The 19,497-nt window shown below is 47.5% G+C and overlaps 2 protein-coding genes across 2 annotated transcripts; one reads left to right on the top strand and one right to left on the bottom strand.

Moving 5' to 3' along the window:
- Window positions 1-405: 405 nt before the first annotated feature.
- On the bottom strand, window positions 406-2,034 carry LOC122376171 (C-type lectin domain family 4 member M-like). Its single transcript, XM_043355899.1, has 2 exons — window positions 2,025-2,034; window positions 406-830 (listed from the first exon to the last, which is right to left on the bottom strand). The coding sequence occupies exons 1-2, from the start codon at window positions 2,032-2,034 to the stop codon at window positions 406-408; spliced, it is 435 nt and encodes a 144-aa protein (XP_043211834.1).
- Window positions 2,035-3,568: 1,534 nt separating this feature from the next.
- Window positions 3,569-7,063, top strand: LOC122376170. Its single transcript, XM_043355897.1, has 4 exons — window positions 3,569-3,873; window positions 4,524-5,984; window positions 6,333-6,482; window positions 6,821-7,063. Exons 1-4 carry the CDS (start codon window positions 3,703-3,705, stop codon window positions 7,061-7,063), a joined length of 2,025 nt encoding a protein of 674 aa, XP_043211832.1. The 5' UTR covers window positions 3,569-3,702.
- The last annotated feature ends 12,434 nt before the right edge of the window (window positions 7,064-19,497 follow it).

Genomic DNA, 19,497 nt, shown 5'->3' with positions numbered 1-19,497 from the left:
TTTCATATTTACTTATACACGTATTCTCACTCTTACCTTCATTCTCATATTTATACTTCGAACTGTGGATTTTGTTTTCAGTCTGAATGAATGTTCATACTCGTGCGGTTCCCTCATACCGTTGTGTGTGTTGATGCATTTTATTTTCCTGACTTCACCTGTTAGTGGAGAATTTCTCTGTTGGTGATAATCACAAATAAACAAATAAACAAATAAACAAATATTCGTGGAGAAGATTGTAAAAAAAGCTTAGAAGAACAAAGGAGGAGGGATTTACGGTCATCCCTCCGCTATGTTTTTATGAATCCTCACTGGGTCTCAGTCTCTTACGCTCTCAGATGATCGTAGGATTCTTACGATCATACGATCATACGATCATTCTCTTACGATCATAGGAATACCGTTCTAGACACACTCGGGTGTGAGGCAGTTTCTGATCTGGCAGATGGAGGATATGTTGAACGAACAGAGCGTGTCATCCCAGGCGTTACTCCAGATCTGAACGCAGTCAAATTCGCCTGTGGCGTCACTGGGCTCACCGGTGCCCCAGAAGGGACTGCTGAGGAGGATCGGGTCCCCGCCGTCCTCTGCTGCGTACACCCCCTCCACGGCTCGGTCCGACACCCCGAGCCAAGTGTCAACCCCTACTGCCATGGACAGAGCGCACTGGTTCTCGGCTGTCGAGCGGGGCACGGCCAGGTGGGCGCCCAGTGAGCCGCAGGCCTCCTGAGCTTCGGTGAAGTTGAGCTGGTCCTGAGGGAGTTTCATCAAGCAGCGGCCGGCACAGCGGCTGAAGCCGGCCGGACAGGCGCATATATCTGTGGAAGTGCCTGTGAAAGCACGATCATCAGTCGTTAATTCGCTTATTAGTCAAAACGTGAATCGAAATGATAAAAGCACATTCAATAAAACAATATCTGGAAACAGACTTCTCAACAAAGTTCCAAAATGCTATGCTATGGGTAACATGTATGATTAAATTTATTAGGTCCACATGAGCTGCAGTTGGCATGTAAATTTTGATATCATTTAGCCATTGCAGATACAATAACTATAAGTGAAGAACAGTTTATTATATAGGTGGGTATTTGTTTGTTGCGGTGCATAACTAACTATATGGTAGAATTTTATACCTTGTATTCACCGGTGCTTATACACAATTATACAATATACACCGGTGATATTGTAATTACGACATTGAGACAGATGGCAATGCTTTAAAGATGTTTGATATTTAATGTTACCTACGAAACGGTATCCGATTCGAAGCACCTCCGTGGGCTGCATGCTTACCTGGACATGTTGCAGTTTGTTTCCTTCGGTAGCTGAACACTTCAAATGTGGATTCTGGAGGGATCGCTGGCACAGGCACGGAGCAATCGGGACAAACCTGAGTTCCAGTGAGGTCAAACAGATAGCAGTCACCATTGTGATACGAAAAACTGTCGCACACCCACGGCGGAATACTATTGCAGATACTAGCACATGCCACAACAGATTTCGCCGAGACAATAGCATTTGGGGTGTCGACGTAGGTGTTATTTGTTCGTTGGAAATTTTCTATGGTGACCGCCCAGACAGCTATCCCGCTGACCAGGAGTGAGAGACTCAGGACGGGCGTGGGACCTGTCATGACCGCAGGACTGAGCTCGCGGGACTGTTGCGCAGGTCACGGATGGCAGGTGAGTGACGGTTATGGTCGACAGGCGGTGGCCCAACACCGACGGCGCTGCGCAGTGCTCACCGATCAAACCGTGAGGGGACGCCGGTCGATAGACAAAAATCACACCAAGTTTGCTTTGTTTGGTTCGATGGGTTAGACTCTTTTGGTCTGATAAGACAATTTCAGAGCCGGAAGGATGATAGAAATTAGGGGAAGACATTGGCCTGGACAGACACCTGGTGACTCGTCGGGGCTGAGCCCATCACGTGGACAGTGCTCCCAGGCCCCTGACGGTCACCACACCCGGCTACGACCCTGCTCCTGGGTTGGAGCTATCCGCATGAGATAAAGGTGACCGTACCGGCGTCCATCTCGGATCAGTCCTCCATTCTGTCGTTTCCATTCTCAGGGTATTCAAATCCTTCTCTACACCTCATGTCCCCCTGTTCCGGGCTAAGCGGATAACTTTATCCCATGCGGGTACAGGGTAGTTCCTCCCCAGGAGAGGGCCAGTGGCTGGGTGCAGTGACTGTCCGGGGGATGGGGGCCTGTCCACGCGACGGGCTCACTGTTTAGCCACGGCGGAGCACCAGGCTGCTCGACCAAGTCAATGTCTCATTGTTTCAACCGAATTCCTATCATCCTTCCGGCTCTGCAATGGTCTCATCAGGCCGAAAGGGCCTAACCTAACTCAACAAAACTAACAAACAAACAAACAAACAAACAAAACTAACAAACAAACAAGCAAACCGGATCGGGGGTCTGAGTTGTGGAGGAGAAGAATTTGAGTATCTTGAGGATGGGAACGACGGAACGGAAGACCACACCATGTTTTGCAGACGAAGGGGTGTGTTAAAGTAGCTCTAAAAGGGCATTATTGGAAAATGTTGAAACGCGTAGTTTAAAGCAAATTTTGATGCTAAGACTCATATTCTGGGGAAACTTTAATAAGAGGGGTCAGGGGTGCAATTTCCCCATTCAATGTGTCATATATGCTTTTTACCCCATGTTTGAGTGTTAATTATGTGAATTTTGTATAAAACAAGCGCAGCTCAGTTTTTCCCATTGGGCTAGAATGAAAATGTTACAAAACCAGCCTGGCCTTAGGTCACCGATAGCAAAATTTCGAGAAAGCGTTTATCAATAAGGATATTCTTCAAAGTCGATGCAAGTTTCAAAGTAATCGTTCGGGCGGTGTACCTATGGCCAGCATTATGCCTAATGTTTTTTTTCTGGGGTACGATCACATGACGTGACCTGGTCAGTGGTCACCTGACCTGGAACGACCTTGAACTGGAATTTGCAGATGTTCAGAAGGACGTATGATAAGGTGTGCCAAAAAACGAAGCTGGTTGAAAGTCCTATTCCCTACCTGACCGCAGGTTATCAATATTACTGTATGCCTGGCCTATTCAAATACATTAGCCAGAGGGGTGTGGTAATAACTGGTGTAAGCAAATTGACCACGGTCAAAAATGCATTACCAGAATGCACTTAAGCGAACATTTTGGGATGGTCTCGTTCCTAAGTCGGCTAAGAGCTTCGGTCCAGAAAATAAATTTATCGTTGGCATACAGTAAAATACATACCAAACTCGGCCGGTGATAAATTTTCAAGACCTCAGTCCTTACTGATTTTTGAACTCGGCCTTCGGCCTCGTTCAAAAATCCAGTAAGGACCTCGGTCTTGAAAATTTATTTACACCGGCCTCGTTCAGTATTATATATCACTTGCAGTGGGTTTAGATAATCGTTTTAAAGCATTTCACTTAACAACTCTATTGACACAAAGAGAGATAAGGTTGGATTCACTATCAGATTGGGATTATTAGCACAAGTGCTATCGATATCATCGGATTAAATCCCCAAGGATGTGGAAGTGCGCTGTTGGTGAATTATATGTTTCAGTCGCAGTTCAGCGGTGCCTCATCCAACATCGCTATGCTGCCGTTCTGAGACATTATGCGTATTTTCCCTTCACCGAATCCTTATAGCACCCATCAGACCCCCTCCCCTTTCGACTACGACTAGTCCATCACAATGATCGGCGCTCGTTTGGCCATCGCTGTGCTGACAGCGACTCTGATCAGTCAGCCGGTGACTGCCTCTCGAATCGACTGCAAGCATGCAAGCTGTGAGTTCAACATTCCCGAGGAGTGCCAAAAATTTACGAACGTCTACTGCAATCTGAAGAACCGGCCGCGCGGGCAGGTGAGAATTGGTCGAGCCTGTCAAATGTAGAATCCAGCATTTCATGGCAGAGCTCTATCACCTTTGACAACTTTTTGTCGTAGTACTTTTGCGTTTGATTGCTCAGATCAAGAGCTGGAGAGTAAAACACTTCACTTATTAGGTATTTATTTGGACTTTTTTCTCGGTTTCTTATTATTATTTGATGTTGATTATAATGATATGATATCAATGTTCTTAAAATCATTTATACACGGCATTGCTAAAAAGCTAGCTTCTACCGAGTGTCACATCATTTACAAGTTTCTTTTATCTTTCGAATATTTGTGAAACTTTCCCTTTTTCGTTGGATTGCTGGCAAAAAGTTTCCGTCAATGGAAGGATAGAGGATCGTCGAATTTCTATCAAGGCATGTCAGTGTTTTTGGCCGATATGTTTTACTTGCATCGTAGCTATTGTGTTCCATTTTTATCATGCAAAATGGCGTAGTAAAAACGGGGAACTACAGAGCACGTTGATTCTAAGCACAATTAGTAATTTACCTTAAAACATGAAGGCTCAAAAATTGACAACCTTGACATTACTACCCTCCATCATTATGAAATTCCGATTAGGAACAGTAATTGCCGCGGCGAAGCTGAACCACTCATGATAATTCCCTTTATTTTCAGGTTAACCTAACAGCGACATCTTTCCCGAGACTTGTCCGTGACATCGAGCTGCGTAACATCAAGGAGCTGACAATTGAAAGAGACACCATCGCCTCCCTGGCCTCACTGGAAATCTTGAAACTGCACAACATCGAAACGTTAACTCTTCAGCCACGCTCTTTGGCACGTGAAAACGGAACAGGCCAGATCGCTGTAGTCATCAGAGAAGTGAATAATCTGGATGTGCACAGAGACACATTTTCCGGGTGGGAAAACTCGAAATCAAGAGTGACTATCGAGAAACTTGAGACGTGTCGGATTTTTGGCATGGCCATCGCTTCCACCCATCTTCATTCCCTGAAGATGCATCAAGTAACCAGTCTAGAGCTCGGCCATGGTGCGTTCAATGCAAAGTCCATTATCGATCAGGTGACGATGACAGAGATGAAAAATCTTTCCATCGATACCGGAGCATTCAACTCTAGCGTGAACATCAGCACAATGACTTTGGAAGACGTTGAAACTCTCTCGCTGAACTCGGCGGCATTTGCACCGGGAACATCGATTCAGAAAATGTTTATAGAGCGATCGCCAAATTTACACATTGCCCCTGATTCAATCAAGGCGGACATTGACACACTAGCACTTAAACATGTCCGTATGGCAACATGTCACAAACACACATTTGGCAGCACGATCAAATCGCTGTCACTGACTGACTCGTCCATCAACAAGACACAAGCCAACTGTATATCAGCTACTCAGAAGTCCATGAAACTGCTAGTAGACACTTCAACTATCGGTCACATCGCCCCATTGGCAATCCATGGGGACATCGAACAACTGGAAATCATCGACAGCGACCTCGGGACTGTGGCTGAAGGAGGTGTCACAGTGAATGTAGCCAACTTCTCAGTTATAAAAAGTACCTTTGGGGAAGTGTCCGGCAGAGCGCTGAAAGTGCATGCTACTGAACAAATCAATTTAAAAAACTGTACCATCAACATTCTGAAAACGGATGCCTTCGTCCTTCTCGACTTAGACGGCAAAGCCGAAGACCGAATCAGAGTAGAAGACCTGGTGGTTGTGGCACCTGAGAACGGCTCAATGCAATTTGATCACCGACAAAGCATTCTCATGTTGCGACTTGAGGTTGGTATTCCTTGTACTTGCTTTTCGTCGGATATGACGAAGGCTCTAGGCCTCACTGACATGGCAAACGCGGATGATGCTCGCATAAGACGAAGCATATCACCTCCTCATGTCCGTTGTGAAAATAACGGCACCTGGCCCAATTTGGGGGAGTATCAGCTAGAGTTCTGTTCAGACCCGTCAACGACCACTACGCTGACCAGTACCACCCCTGATATTAGCGTTACTATCAGTTCCAACACGGGGACCCCAGGTGAGTATTACGCAGAAGCAGGTTTTGACCAAACACAAGTTCACATATCCTCTGCTTGGGTCGCCGCCTTGCTGACAGTCACTCTTACACTTCTACTTCTCGTTTTGGTACAGCTAGTCATAACTATTCCTAATTCCTTCGGCAACACGGCAAGCACTGGCGATCGGCAGTGAAAAGACTGAGCAGCATGCATAGCGACGACTCATGTCAGCGTGAACGACACAACCCTGATGACCACGAAGATCCGGGCGCTGGAGTCATGGCCTGCGACATGTCTCACGAGGCACCACTTCAGGGTGTCAGAAACAGCGCCGGGCCCGCCGAGTCAGAAAGTCCTGGGACGGACGACTCGGGGGTTGGGTCGCAGGACTTGCTCCAAGAAATGGAGTCCCTGTTAAAAGCTGTGGGATGCCCCCTTGCGCCAGCCCAAGGCGTCAGGGATCGCCGTGTTAGCGCCGGACCTTCTGAGTCACACGTCAGTAGTGGGACGAACGACTCGGGGGTTGGCTCGCAAGGCTCGCTCCAAGAAATGGAGCCCCGTTCAGAAAAAGAGTCCCACCCTACTCGAGTTCAGGGTGCCTTGGATATGCAAACTAGCTCTGAGCCTTCCAGTTCATTAGCTGGCCGTGGAACGGAAGACTCGGGGGTTAGCTCGCAGGAATTGCTCCAAGAAGTGGAGCTCCGTTCAGAAACGGAGTACTACCCTACTCCAGCTCAGGGTGTCTTGGATAGGCATACTAGCTCTGAGCCTTCCAGTTCATTAGCTGGCCGTGGAACGGAAGACTCGGGGGTTAGCTCGCAGGACCATCTCCAACAGGAGCCCCCTTCCACCACCCGAGTACCCGCATCCCTGGCCGCATCCCTGGCACCCGCATCCCTGGCACAACACCCCGGGGGCTACATTGTGGTACAGAACCTCAGCACAAAGGGAGGATCCCTACCGCAGAGAAGGTCTGGCGGCCGGACTCCTTACAGGCGATCACAAAGCGAGAGCGAGGCCACCATTGTACCGGATAAGAGACTTGTTCTTCCTGGCCAGCCAATGGATCGACAGGACTCCCGGAATCAGCATCCGGAACGCGATCTGCGCGCTATGCAGGTGGCGCGTGAAATGCGCGCGCCACATGTTGAGGTTCCGTTGGGTAGTGAGGTTTAGGGACGCTAGATAACTATGGGATCTAGGAATAGATCAAACGGCTACATGTATAGATTTTATATCACGCACGTTTAAACTTGGAACGGCCTTTTAGAAATTTAAGTGAAAATTGCATAATGCATATACACAGAATTGATTTTATGATAAATCACCACCACGAGAGTTGAAAGAGTTCAGCTCAGAGAATATGTTGTGACATCGCATAGACGTACGCTTCGCTTTAGGTACGACCGTCCAAATGTGCAAGTGATCCGCTTTAGAAGAACATAAACATTGTATCCAGTAGTGATAGCAGACTGGTCCCTTGATGTGAAGTTAGCTGTGACAGGACATGCAAGCAGAGTTGATAAGATTGGTGTCGCGCCTTGACTACCCTGATAGATTATATTTTTAGTAGTTGCGGCGTTTGTTCATCAAGCATTTATGATTCATATTTTTTATGCATTGGAGAATGCAGATGCTTATGTCGTTGTGTATAAATAAACATTCAGTTGTAGCTTACTATATTGGAAGATTATTGTGCTGGCGTCAATGATGTCGTTTTGGACTTCCGATTTTTGAAGGGATGTACTGAGTGTATAACCGACGGTATTGATACGATCAGACATCAATTTTGTTTAGCGATCCTGCTTTGTTTGATGCCTGCGTCTTGTGACCCAATGACAGTACGTGTGTATGTATCTAGGCTTAAGAATTCAGCCCGAGTATTGTCTGTATTGATATCATGAGTGACAAATGACATAGAGATACCGATATTTCTGTTGCTATCGCCTGGCACACTGTAGTGTCCTGCAAAGGACTCGTCGTAGGCAGCTGCTGACTTATGCGGTCGTTATTGCATGCTGAGCAAAATATGATGCTGTAAATGAAATATATATCATGTATGTCACTTATGTGTTGAAAAAATGTGTTGTGCCCATTTGTAAATACATTGGCAGGCGCTCGAAGGAAGAGGCTCGACCCCGCTGACTGTTATGACCCGATGGAGCCCATGTATCGCCTGGGAAAGTGGCCGGCCAACAGAGGGCAGTGACCCGACCGAACCCAGAATCGCCTGGGACAGCGACCGGCCATCAAGGGACAGGAAAAATCAGGTAGGCGGCTTCTGGACCGGTCTGAGTAGCCAATTCGTTTCGCACGAGGGCAAGGGGTAAGACACAAGCCAGCAATTTAAGACACTCCTAGCTCTCAAACCCCAAGCCAAATAGACATTGTTCTTATTATATTTTCAAATAATAGTCCTGAACAGCCCACTTGCAGTGGCGGCGGAACACCTTCAATTAAGGGGGGGGGAGGGCACTGCCGACTTTTTGTCCCATTCTTTCCATGCAACGCCCATAGGGCTAATTTCAAAATGCCAAAATCAAAAGGGGGCACCCCCGGTGCCGTGCCCCCCGTTCCGCCGCCCGGGCGCCGCCTATGACCACTTGACTCTTGACCGTTATCTTTGTAAGATATGTTCTTTTTCGAAAGCCCTCGTAGGTCCGTGGGTTGCGTGTCAAGCAATCAGCAGTTCTCTAATCCGTGACCCGAATCAGGGGGTGTATCAGTCTATCTTGTAAAGACCTCGAGGGATACACTGGCGGTCGCAGCCGCTAGCAAAAGGGGGGGCCAAAGTCACACTCGCGGGACATAACATTTATCCGTCACCGGGAGGGGGGGGGGGTGATCCGCTAATTTTTTACGTCCACGAGGCGCCGCACAGTTGGCATTACTTATGCTTCATCCATCTCATTCTTGCGTGAAATCTTTGAGCTCAATTTAAAGGGACTATCCCACCTTCTAAAATGTTGTTAAAACCAGTTAAATTGTGCCCGACTTTATAGATTGGATGACCAGGAACAAGGTTCTGGCATTTATTTTTCATTAAACATCTTAGGCTTCCCATATTCCACACAAAACACAAACAACACAAACTTTCAAATATGTGACGTCACAGCCCAAAATTACCTCCTTCCCCAGGCCACATTACTGTCATAAAGCTGATTCTTTTTACTCTGTAGGCACCACAACAAAGTTCAGACCAAGTTTTAAGCGATTTTTCAACGAACAAACCCATTTAACCCGCGCCCCAGTGGCGGTCTCCGCCAACTTCGCCCTAGTGAGGGGGGGCATATGTTACCACCCACCTCTAACTCAAAAACTAAGAGGGCTAGAAAGACGCGGTGAAAAGCAGTCGATAGCTCTTGATGCGTACGTTTGAAAGTATTTCGGTCATTTTTCATCTTACAGCAATATTGGGGTCACCAGAGGTCATCAAAGCTCAAAATTTGCGAATTGTCATTATATTTTTCAGAAAACATGTCATTATCTCAGGAACTATGATAGCTAGAAAAACGCTGGGAAAAGCAATCGATAGCTTTTGAACTCTTCTTTTGATAAGGTCATCATCAAAAATGACCTCAGGTCAACGGTTTAGCCTCCAGAGGGCAAAAACTCCAAAAATAGCTGTTTTTAAGAAAAGTGTTTTTCGACAATAACTTTTGACTAAAAAAAGCTAGGTCATTTCTAATGCCAGAATCGTGTTCCTCTCGCCGAGACGCGTCGAATGAACTATAATTTGACCTTGAAAGGTCAACTTCAAAATTTGACCTCAGGTCAAGGTCATGACCTGACCGAAAAAGGTCATGTTGCATATCAGTCGATGTGTCTCGGCAAGACAAACACAATGAGGCCAACCCCAGCGTTCTATCTCGTTCCAATCGAGAGTTATTGGCAAAAAACTGTTTGTAGCCTCAAATGACCTCGGATGACCTTTCAAGAGGCTATCAGCAAAAAAGACACCTTGGTCGTCACGGGTGGTCCAAATCATTGTTATCCTGAAATATTTGGACTGTTCCTATGCGTACACACGGATCTAGAGGCATTTTCGTTTTTCTTCATTGACTTATAATGGAAAGGTCACGCCACTGACCTGACCTTAGGTCACGCATATAAAAAATCCGAGATATACAAATTGTAGGCACCCATAACATTATGTAATCCACCAAGTTTGAAACCTCTCTGACAAACACTGCAGGCTGGACATGATTGCAAACTTTTTTTTAGGCTTGGTCAGTTAACCCGCGCCCTGCTGGGGGGGGGTGTTTGAACACCCCCCCTTGTGGTTTTTCGCGAATATCTCAAAAACGGCGGCGCGGAGCGCCGCCGTTTTTGGTACACCTTATCATACATCAATTCTACACATGTTGTGAAAATTTCAGACCAAGGTCATTCAAGGTCAGGTCACCAGGTCACTTGAAGTGACCTCACCTCATAAAAACTTTCAATGTCTGTCATAGCTACACCGAGTGACCGATCGCTTTGAAACTTTCAGCGATTGCTAAGAGCAATAGCATGTACAAAATGTATATCTCAGAATTTTGATATCGATGACCTAAGGTCAGGTCAATTTTGCGACCTCCCCATTATAAGTCAATGGGAGAAAATTGAAATGCGCCTCTTTTGGATGAAAGACATTATAAACACTCCCAAACACCGAATTACAAGTGGTTTAGACACACTGAACTTGAAAATGGTGTCCGTGACCCTTGTTTATGCCCTGAGGTCATCTTAGGTCACGAATGGTATCTAACAGTTTTTCGCAAATAACTTTTGATAGAGGCATGCTAGAGCAATGAAAACGCCTTAGATGTGTTCAGCTCGACGATACGGATCGACTGATATGCAACATGACCCTTTCCGGTCAGGTCATGACCTTGACCTGAGGTCAAATTTTCAAGTTGACCTTTCAAGGTCAAGTTATAGTTCATTCGATGCGTCTTGACGAGAGGAACACGATGCCGGTAAAAGTAAGCTCGTACAAGGCTTGGGTCAAAAGTTATTGCAGAAAAACTGTTTTCGAAAAAATCGGCTATTTTTGCAGTTTTTGCCCCCTGCAGGCAAAACCGTTGACGTTAGGTCAAATCTGAGAGAATTACTCAGAAAGGGCGTTAATAGGGCTATCGAATGCGCTTTTCCGCGGCGCTGTAGCTCTATTGGTTCCCGAGTTATGCGTTGGCTTCTTGGAAATTTTCGACATTCGACCTGGAAATCGGCGAAATTTTGCCTTCAATGACCTCTGGTGACCTGACCTTTGACCTGACCAAAAAATTGACCGAAGTGATTTCGTCATTATTTTTGACGCTCTTTCGAACGCCGCCTTCCGCGTATCGCTACGTGGCCCAGGAGCCGAGTTACAAGGGGGGGTGTTCAAACACACCCCCCCCCCCCAGCAGGGCGTGGAAATCCAGGACCCCCAGCAGGGCGCGGGTTAAATTGACCTAGTGACCTGACCTGACATGACCTGGGGTCAAAAATTTCACACATTGTCCAAAATTGATGTACCAAAAGCTACCCTAAGCGGCGCGGCGCTACGCGCCGCAGTTTTTTATTTATACGAAAAAAAACGCGACAGGGTGGTAACATATGCCCCCCCCCACTGGGGCGAAGGTTAAATCAGAATGACTAAACGAGGTGACGTCACACTAACGGTCGCTCCATGTTGAAGATAGGGCCTTGTACAAGGCCCATTTTCAAATGAAGGGAACGAATTTCTTCAACACCAAGAGGCCGCGGGGGTTGAAACCTATAGATAGATAGTGGTTTCTGAACCTCGCCGCAAACTTGGCTATCTCAACTCAAACCCCATGTTAAAGGTGGGATAGTCCCTTTAAAGGTAGTGTGCCACCTTTGAAAGATTTCCCATTTTATTTTTCCTAGGATAAGAAGCTTCTGTTTTTACCTAATATCGCAAAAAAAAAAATCAAAAATAGGCCTGGAATAGTGCCTTTTTCGCCTAAAAGTTTATCGGTTTTTAGATATGTATAACAACTGTAGTGGGCTCACCTGCAAACAGGCGTCGGGCAACAATCGCGAATGCGGCGCACTTGTGACAATAAGCAAAGGTCATTATAGTGTTACCACCATACGACGTACGGGAATGAGTTATCAGCTGTCTAATCGTAGACAACACAATGTCCACAATGTCGAGCCTTAAACTGTAAGCCCGTATTGGTATTGTTTCTTTTATTTGGCTGTCGAACATTATTTATGGTTTGAAATATGATTTTATGTAAAATAATTGATATGAAAAAGCCGTCTTATAAGTTATGACCCCATTTCACCACACGCAAGTGACAGAAATGACAATGATCAGCTGACGCATTTTTCTTGGCCGAAGTCAGAGCGTGCAGCCCGACGCACCACCACCGCACCACAAAGTATGAGCAGAAGCCGCGTCCAAAGCCAGGGCCCCCGGGCTATCACATGACACCGGGAGGACGCGCGGCTCCGGCTTGGGTCAGCGCACGCTGCCCTGACTCGGCTACCTCACGTTACCGGGGCCCTGGCTTTGGGCGTGGTCTACCGCACCACCTAACAGGCGTGTTCGAAACCGCAGGAGCTGATGATGAACGGGTTTATCGAAACTTGATTGGATGAGCATATCGGTAATAGCGATTTCAGTGTGTGCATTTATTGTTCATAGTGGTGTGAAATGTGGTTGGGGTACGACCGACAACCCGTCGGGGCGAATTTCGCACTGGGGTACTCAAAATTTGAAGAATTTAAGACGTTTCCATGAGTTTTGAAGGTATGGATAAGTTCTAAAAATCCGGTTCTCCTTATCTGGGCCATTAACTCCATACGGTCCAAGAAAGCTGGCACACTACCTTTAAGGCAAAATCACCAGTTCCATTTACCGTCTCACGGTGTGCCCACCGGTCGGGCCGCTGCACCATGACGACGGATCGGTGTAGCATATGTAGGTATACTGGAAGGTCAGGCACGCGGATTCATGACCTTACCACTATAAAACAATTCGGAAAAGTACAGATAGGTAGGTACCTCTTGCTAAAAAGTACAGATACCTCTTGCTTTGAACAAGCATGTGAAACCCAGAGAGCATTTTTAGACTATGACATTTACCCATATAGGTACCTAGTTGTGTGGCGGCGGGAGAGAGTAGGCACACCGACCTCTGGAGACCCCCACAGGTTCCGAGCTTTCAGAATTGGCAGCTGAGGGCCGCGCGCGACTCCTGCGGGGCTTCGCAACGGCTCTGTTGGGGCTCACTCAACCTGCGTAGTCCTACTGCTAAAAAGACTGGCCCTGAGCCCTAACGACTTCATCAGTCTCTGCCAGCCCCAGGACCCACACCGGCTCATGGGGACCCGACGTCGAAATATGAGGGAATCAGCGCGGGACCATCAGGACGTAAAGCAATTTAAGCAATCTCGATCAGGACCAACGTAAGGCTGTGCCGGAGACTGCGTGAGCCCTCTGATCTTCAGAAACCCACCCATGTATGTTTTCATGTAGAGGCCAGTTTAGGGCCCTCAGAGACCAGTACAGGGCCTGCAAACTACAAAGGCCAGTAGTTTGAGACCATCAGAGACCGAGTTGGGCTCTCAGAGGCTAATGTGTGTCCTTACTCATTACAGGCCAACATGGGCCCTCAGAGGTCAGCGTGGGGCCCTAAAAGACCGGCATGAGCTGTCGTTGGACCCCAGAGGCCAGCAGAGGGCCCTCAAAGGCCAAGATGGGCCCTCCTCAGAGGCCAATGCAGACCCTTTGTTGCGATTCCAAGTCGAATGTGTAGCGAATGAAACCCAAAAAAAGTTATAAATACACCAAGCGGATGTATTTTAATCAAAGTCCGGGCAAACCCAGCTCTAAACACCGGAGAAAACAGTGACCCTGCCGTCCGCGCTTCAGGGGTCGCCAATCGCAATAAACAGATGCGGCCACAGTGCCGACTCGATCCTAAATAGGTACAAGTAAATACTCGAGATAGGCTCGAGCGCTACCCCGCAATTACCAACCCTTTAATAGGCTCACAGCCGTATAATTATGAGCGCCCGTACTTGGCACGCTAAATGGTTAATTTCAATACAGCACCATTAATAGCAGCAGACGATCAGCCCACAGACGTTCACGTTTTAACTGCCGCATTAATGGCGCTGTGTTTTGGTGGTCGGGACAAAATGGGTGTGGGGTGGAGGCTAGCCGACAGACGTAGTCTCCAATTTAGATTCTCGAACGCATATGCGCCGCGGGGAACGCCGACAGACTGCCCACAGACGAGCCTGCCAACGCCCCGCAAACGGATATAGATTCGAGAGCCCAACACACCCAGCCGCAGCAAGGACTGTTGCGCGACTGCCCTCCGCCGGCACGACACGACCCGACATCGCCTCACCACACGTGGTCAGCCGCCGACCAATCAGCACACGCGGCGCCGCGGCAATCGGCGGCGCCCTGACAAGTTAGGCTGTACCGCAATGCGGCGGCCCGCCGCGGCGGCCGGGCGGCGCGCAGGAGCGATAACCGGGGCCCAGCCGTTAACACAAGTTACAAACCAAAAGCAAACTAAGATACACTTTAAAGTTACATGAAAAATATTAATTCATTATGCAAACTTAACACCCTTAGAGGCCGGCATCGGGTCTTCAGCAGCCAGTGCGGGGCCCTTATTGGCACCTAAAGGTTCATCTTGGGACACCAGAGACAGAAATAAGGCCACCAGAGACCGGTGTGAGACCCTCAGACGCCGGTTGGGACCCCTGAGGCCGGTTAGGGGCCCTCATAGGCCAGGTGTGGGGCCTCAGAGGTTGATGTAGGCTCTTAGCGGTCAACGTGGGCGCTTGACCGCCACTGAAGTTCCCTCAAAGGTCAGTGTAGGACGCTCAAAGACCGGTGTGGGAGCTATATTAATAGCTTGGCGTGTTTTTTTTAGCCTCGTGACGATCGAATAATTGCCAGGGCCCCATACACCTATATGGGGGCCCATCGGTTGTTTAAGGGGGGGGGTCAAATGATATGATGGCCCCCTTTATTGACCTTTGGGGGCATGGCCCTGATGCCCCCCCCCCCGGCCCCCCGCGACCGCCACTGTGTACACATTACACACATGCCTCTGAGATTACATACTAGCTCATGCAAACTCTATGCAGGCCCCGAAGGTCCCACGCTAATCCTTAAGAAACCAAGCCGGCATACGGCATCACCACCGGGCTTCTGAGGTGCACAGCACCAACCCTTGAGGTCTTACTTTAGTGTCTTGGAGCCAATCTCCTTTAGCAGGGCCCACCCGCCACTGCCGAAGAGGGTCTCATGCCAGCCATTGCTGAATGCTGGGCCTACGAGAGCCTTAAGTAAACCCACGCTGATATTCCATATAAGATCCGGCCATACTCGTGAACCGGTGCCAGCGACGCTGACCGCCAAATTGACAGAATGAGAAACTGAGCCCACTCATGAGTGAAATTTACGTCCTTTGATGGCGCAAGAAAGAAAATGAAACATACGAAAAGCTTTTCTAGGACTTTTGTTCGATCTGAAAGGTGGGGCCAAAAGATAGTATGGCCCCACCTTTCAGCACCAAAGGGGGGGCCATGGCCCCCGTGCCCCCCCCCCCCCCTGCGACCGCCAGTGGAGGGATATGTATCAATGTAAACACTCAATGCAGATAAGCAGCTAGAGAGCAGCACCATCGATGAATGTTTGAGCAGACAGACACCAGGTGGCAGTATAAAGCCGTTGTAGGTGCGTCAATGGCGCACCGTTCCGTCGTTTCCATTCTCAGGATGCTGAAATCATTCTCCTCCACACGGCAGCCCTCGCTCCGGGCTGGACAGGCGACTTTAGCTCATGCGGGCTGCTCCTTTGGAGCGGCACCGCTGTTCCCGAGGGCCGGGTGCAGTGAGTGCTTGGGGGGCTGGTCGGCCTGTCCATTCGGATGGGCTCAGCCCCGACGACTCGCCAGGGTGCCCGCCCAGACCAATATCTCCCCTAATTCCTATCATCCTTCCGGCTCTGAAATGGTCAGACTGAAAGGGCCTCCGGCCTAACACAAAAAAAAAAATATGACTGGTTATCCTACAGTGAAGGACGATCTGTGGTATTGATGTCAATTACAGAAAATCGTGGTACGCTGGTATGTACCGATACCAAAGCAAATATCAACCACAGCCGGCGGCAATTTTCCCACGGCTGCAGCCGGCTGCAATTTTCCCACGGGTGCAGCCGTGGGAAAATACCAAAGTCGAACCAGCTTGGGAATATAGGGAAATACCAACTTTATACTAAATTCACAGCCTCTTACCTTCTTGTGAGGATTAATAATACCAATTTCCAACAAAATACCAATAACATTAGGATTGCAATACCAAATACCGAGACAGTAAGAGACGATCTGCTCTGTGGTATGTACACGTAACACTACTCACGGTTATCCCATGAAGAAGTCGCCTGTCGCCAGGAGTTACTTTGTATATTTTCTCTCCACTGTTAAGCCGCTAGCCGAGTGCCGATTTGTACTGTAGGTACTTACAAGTTACAACATGCTGCTTATGGCTGATATTTGGACAAGGGCTGCGATGTCAGAGTCGGAGTAGATTTTTCGAGGACGGGATTTGAGTCGGAGTCGGAGACAGAGTAGCCGGAAATTCATTGACTCTGCAGACCTGCCAGGGCTGCGGACTCGTTGTCGGAATCTGTCGGAGTCGGCATTTCTTTTTTGAGTCCGAGTCGGGGTTGATATTTGGAGGCCGGAGTCCAAGTCGGAGTCACTGAAAATCCATCGACTCCGCAACCTTGATTCAAACGATGATTATTGGTGGGTATAAACCTTGCATTAAATGAATGATTGCATTGGTGTCCGGGGGGATTGATTAGGGGTGGATTGACTCATCGCATCTATTTAAGCCCTAGTTTTCATCAGGACTGCTCTCCGATTCGGATATCTACTGTACTCATACTACCTAATCCAATGTCCGGGTTTAGTCGCCCCCCCCCCCACACACACACACCAGACAACCGGTGCCCGATGGTGAGGACTGAGAGCAAGTCTTAGTTTGTCTACACCCTCTCCGGGGTGACCGTTTGAGCGGCAGGATGAGCTGTCCTAAAGGGTACCTACTGCCGCTCCACCGCGGACCGTCTCTCGTGCTGCCGCGCACCCTCAGTGCAGTCTGTTTAACTGTTATTGGATAAACATTTTCACATTTATCCTATCAAAACGAAAGGATAGAAATAGGACACAGGCACTTTATTTGGCAAGAGATGGGTATTGGGTACAATATACAGCATACAGCCTTACCCTTTTACAAAATATTTCTTTGAAAATTGGTCACTGAGATTCCTAAAAATATCCCCACGCCTGTGATTTGGTACCGATTTTGTGAATTTGGTACACCTTATCATACATCAATTCTACACATGTTGTGAAAATTTCAGACCAAGGTCGTTCAAGGTCAGGTCACCAGGTCACTTGAAGTGACCTCACCTCATAAAAAGTTTAAATGTCTGTCATAGCTACACCGAGTGACCGATTGCTTTGAAACTTTCAGCGATTGCTAAGAGCAATAGCATGTACAAAATGTATATCTCAGAATTTTGATATCGATGACCTAAGGTCAGGTCAATTTTGCGACATCCCCATTATAAGTCAATGGGGGAAAATTGAAATGCGCCTCTTTTGGACAAAAGACATTATAAACACTCCCGAACACCGAAATACAAGTGTTTTAGACACACTGAACATGAAAATGGTGTCCGTGACCCTTGTTTGTGCCCTGAGGTCATCTTAGGTCACGAATGGTATCTAACAGTTTTTCGCAAATAACTTTTGATAGAGGCATGCTAGAGCGATGAAAACGCCTTATATGTGTTCAGCTCGACGATACGGATCGACTGATATGCAACATGACCCTTTTCGGTCAGGCCATGACCTTGACCTGAGGTCAAATTTTCAAGTTGACCTTTCAAGGTCAAGTTATAGTTCATTCGATGCGTCTTGACGAGAGGAACACGATGCCGGTAAAAGTAAGCTCGTACAAGGCTTGGGTCAAAAGTTATTGCAGAAAAACTGTTTCCGAAAAAATCGGCTGTTTTTGCAGTTTTTGCCCCCTGCAGGCAAAACTGTTGACGTTAGGTCAAATCTGAGAGAATTACTCAGAAAGGGCGTTAATAGGGCTATCGAATGCACTTTTCCGCGGCGCTGTAGCTCTATTGGTTCCCGAGTTATGCGTTGGCTTCTTGGAAATTGTCGACATTCGACCTGGAAATCGGCGAAATTTTGCCTTCAATGACCTCTGGTGACCTGACCTTTGACCTGACCAAAAAATTGACCGAAGTGATTTCGTCATTATTTTTTTACGCTCTTTCGAACGCCGCCTTCCGCGTATCGCTACGTGGCCCAGGAGCCGAGTTACAAGGGGGGGGGGGTGTTTGAACACCCCTCTTGTAACTCGGCTCCTGGGCCACGTAGCGATACGCAGAAGGCGGCGTTCGAAAGAGCGTAAAAAATAATGACGAAATTACTTCGGTCAATTTTTTGGTCAGGTCAAAGGTCAGGTCACCAGAGGTCATTGAAGGCAAAATTTCGCCGATTTCCAGGTCGAATGTCGACAATTTCCAAGAAGCCAACGCATAACTCGGGAACCAATAGAGCTACAGCGCCGCGGAAAAGTGCATTCGATAGCCCTATTAACGCCCTTTTTGAGTAATTCTCTCAGATTTGACCTAACGTCAACGGTTTTGCCTGCAGGGGGCAAAAACTGCAAAAATAGCCGATTTTTTCGGAAACAGTTTTTCTGCAATAACTTTTGACCCAAGCCTTGTACGAGCTTACTTTTACCGGCATCGTGTTCCTCTCGTCAAGACGCATCGAATGAACTATAACTTGACCTTGAAAGGTCAACTTGAAAATTTGACCCCGGGTCAAGGTCATGACCTGACCGGAAAGGGTCATGTTGCATATCAGTCGATCGGTATCGTCGAGCTGAACACATCTAAGGCGTTTTCATCGCTCTAGCATGCCTCTATCAAAAGTTATTTGCGAAAAACTGTTAGATACTATTCGTGACCTAAGATGACCTCAGGGCATAATCAGGGGTCACGGACACCATTTTCATGTTCAGTGTGTCTAGACCACTTTTAATTCAGTGTTTGGGAGTGTTTATAATGACTTTCGTCCAAAAGAGGCGCATTTCAATTTTCTCCCATTGACTTAAAATGGGGAGGTCGCAAAATTGACCTGACCTTAGGTCATCGATATCAAAATTATGAGATATACATTTTGTACATGCTATTGCTCTTAGCAATCGCTGAAGGTTTCAAAGCGATCGGTCACTCGGTGTAGCTATGACAGACATTGAAACTTTTTATGAGGTGAGGTCACTTCAAGTGACCTGGTGACCTGACCTTGAAAGACCTTGGTCTGAAATTTTTACAGCATGTGTAGAATTGATGTATGATAAGGTGTACCAAAAACGGCGGCGCTTTGCGCCGCCGTTTTTGAGAATTTCGCGAAAAACCACAAGGGGGGTGTTCAAACACCCCCCAGCAGGGCGCGGGTTAAAGGAAATAGTTTACTTTTCTGAAATTAGTATTTTGCTATGGATTTATGATTTTTTATCCTCAAAATGATCAGAAAATAAAATAAAACCTTT

Source organism: Amphibalanus amphitrite, unplaced genomic scaffold, assembly GCF_019059575.1.
Source record: "Amphibalanus amphitrite isolate SeventyFive unplaced genomic scaffold, NRLGWU_Aamphi_draft 002039F_arrow, whole genome shotgun sequence".
In the NCBI taxonomy this organism is placed as follows: domain Eukaryota; kingdom Metazoa; phylum Arthropoda; class Thecostraca; order Balanomorpha; family Balanidae; genus Amphibalanus; species Amphibalanus amphitrite.
Note: the sequence above shows the minus strand (reverse complement) of the source record. Positions and strands in the feature narration are given on the sequence as shown.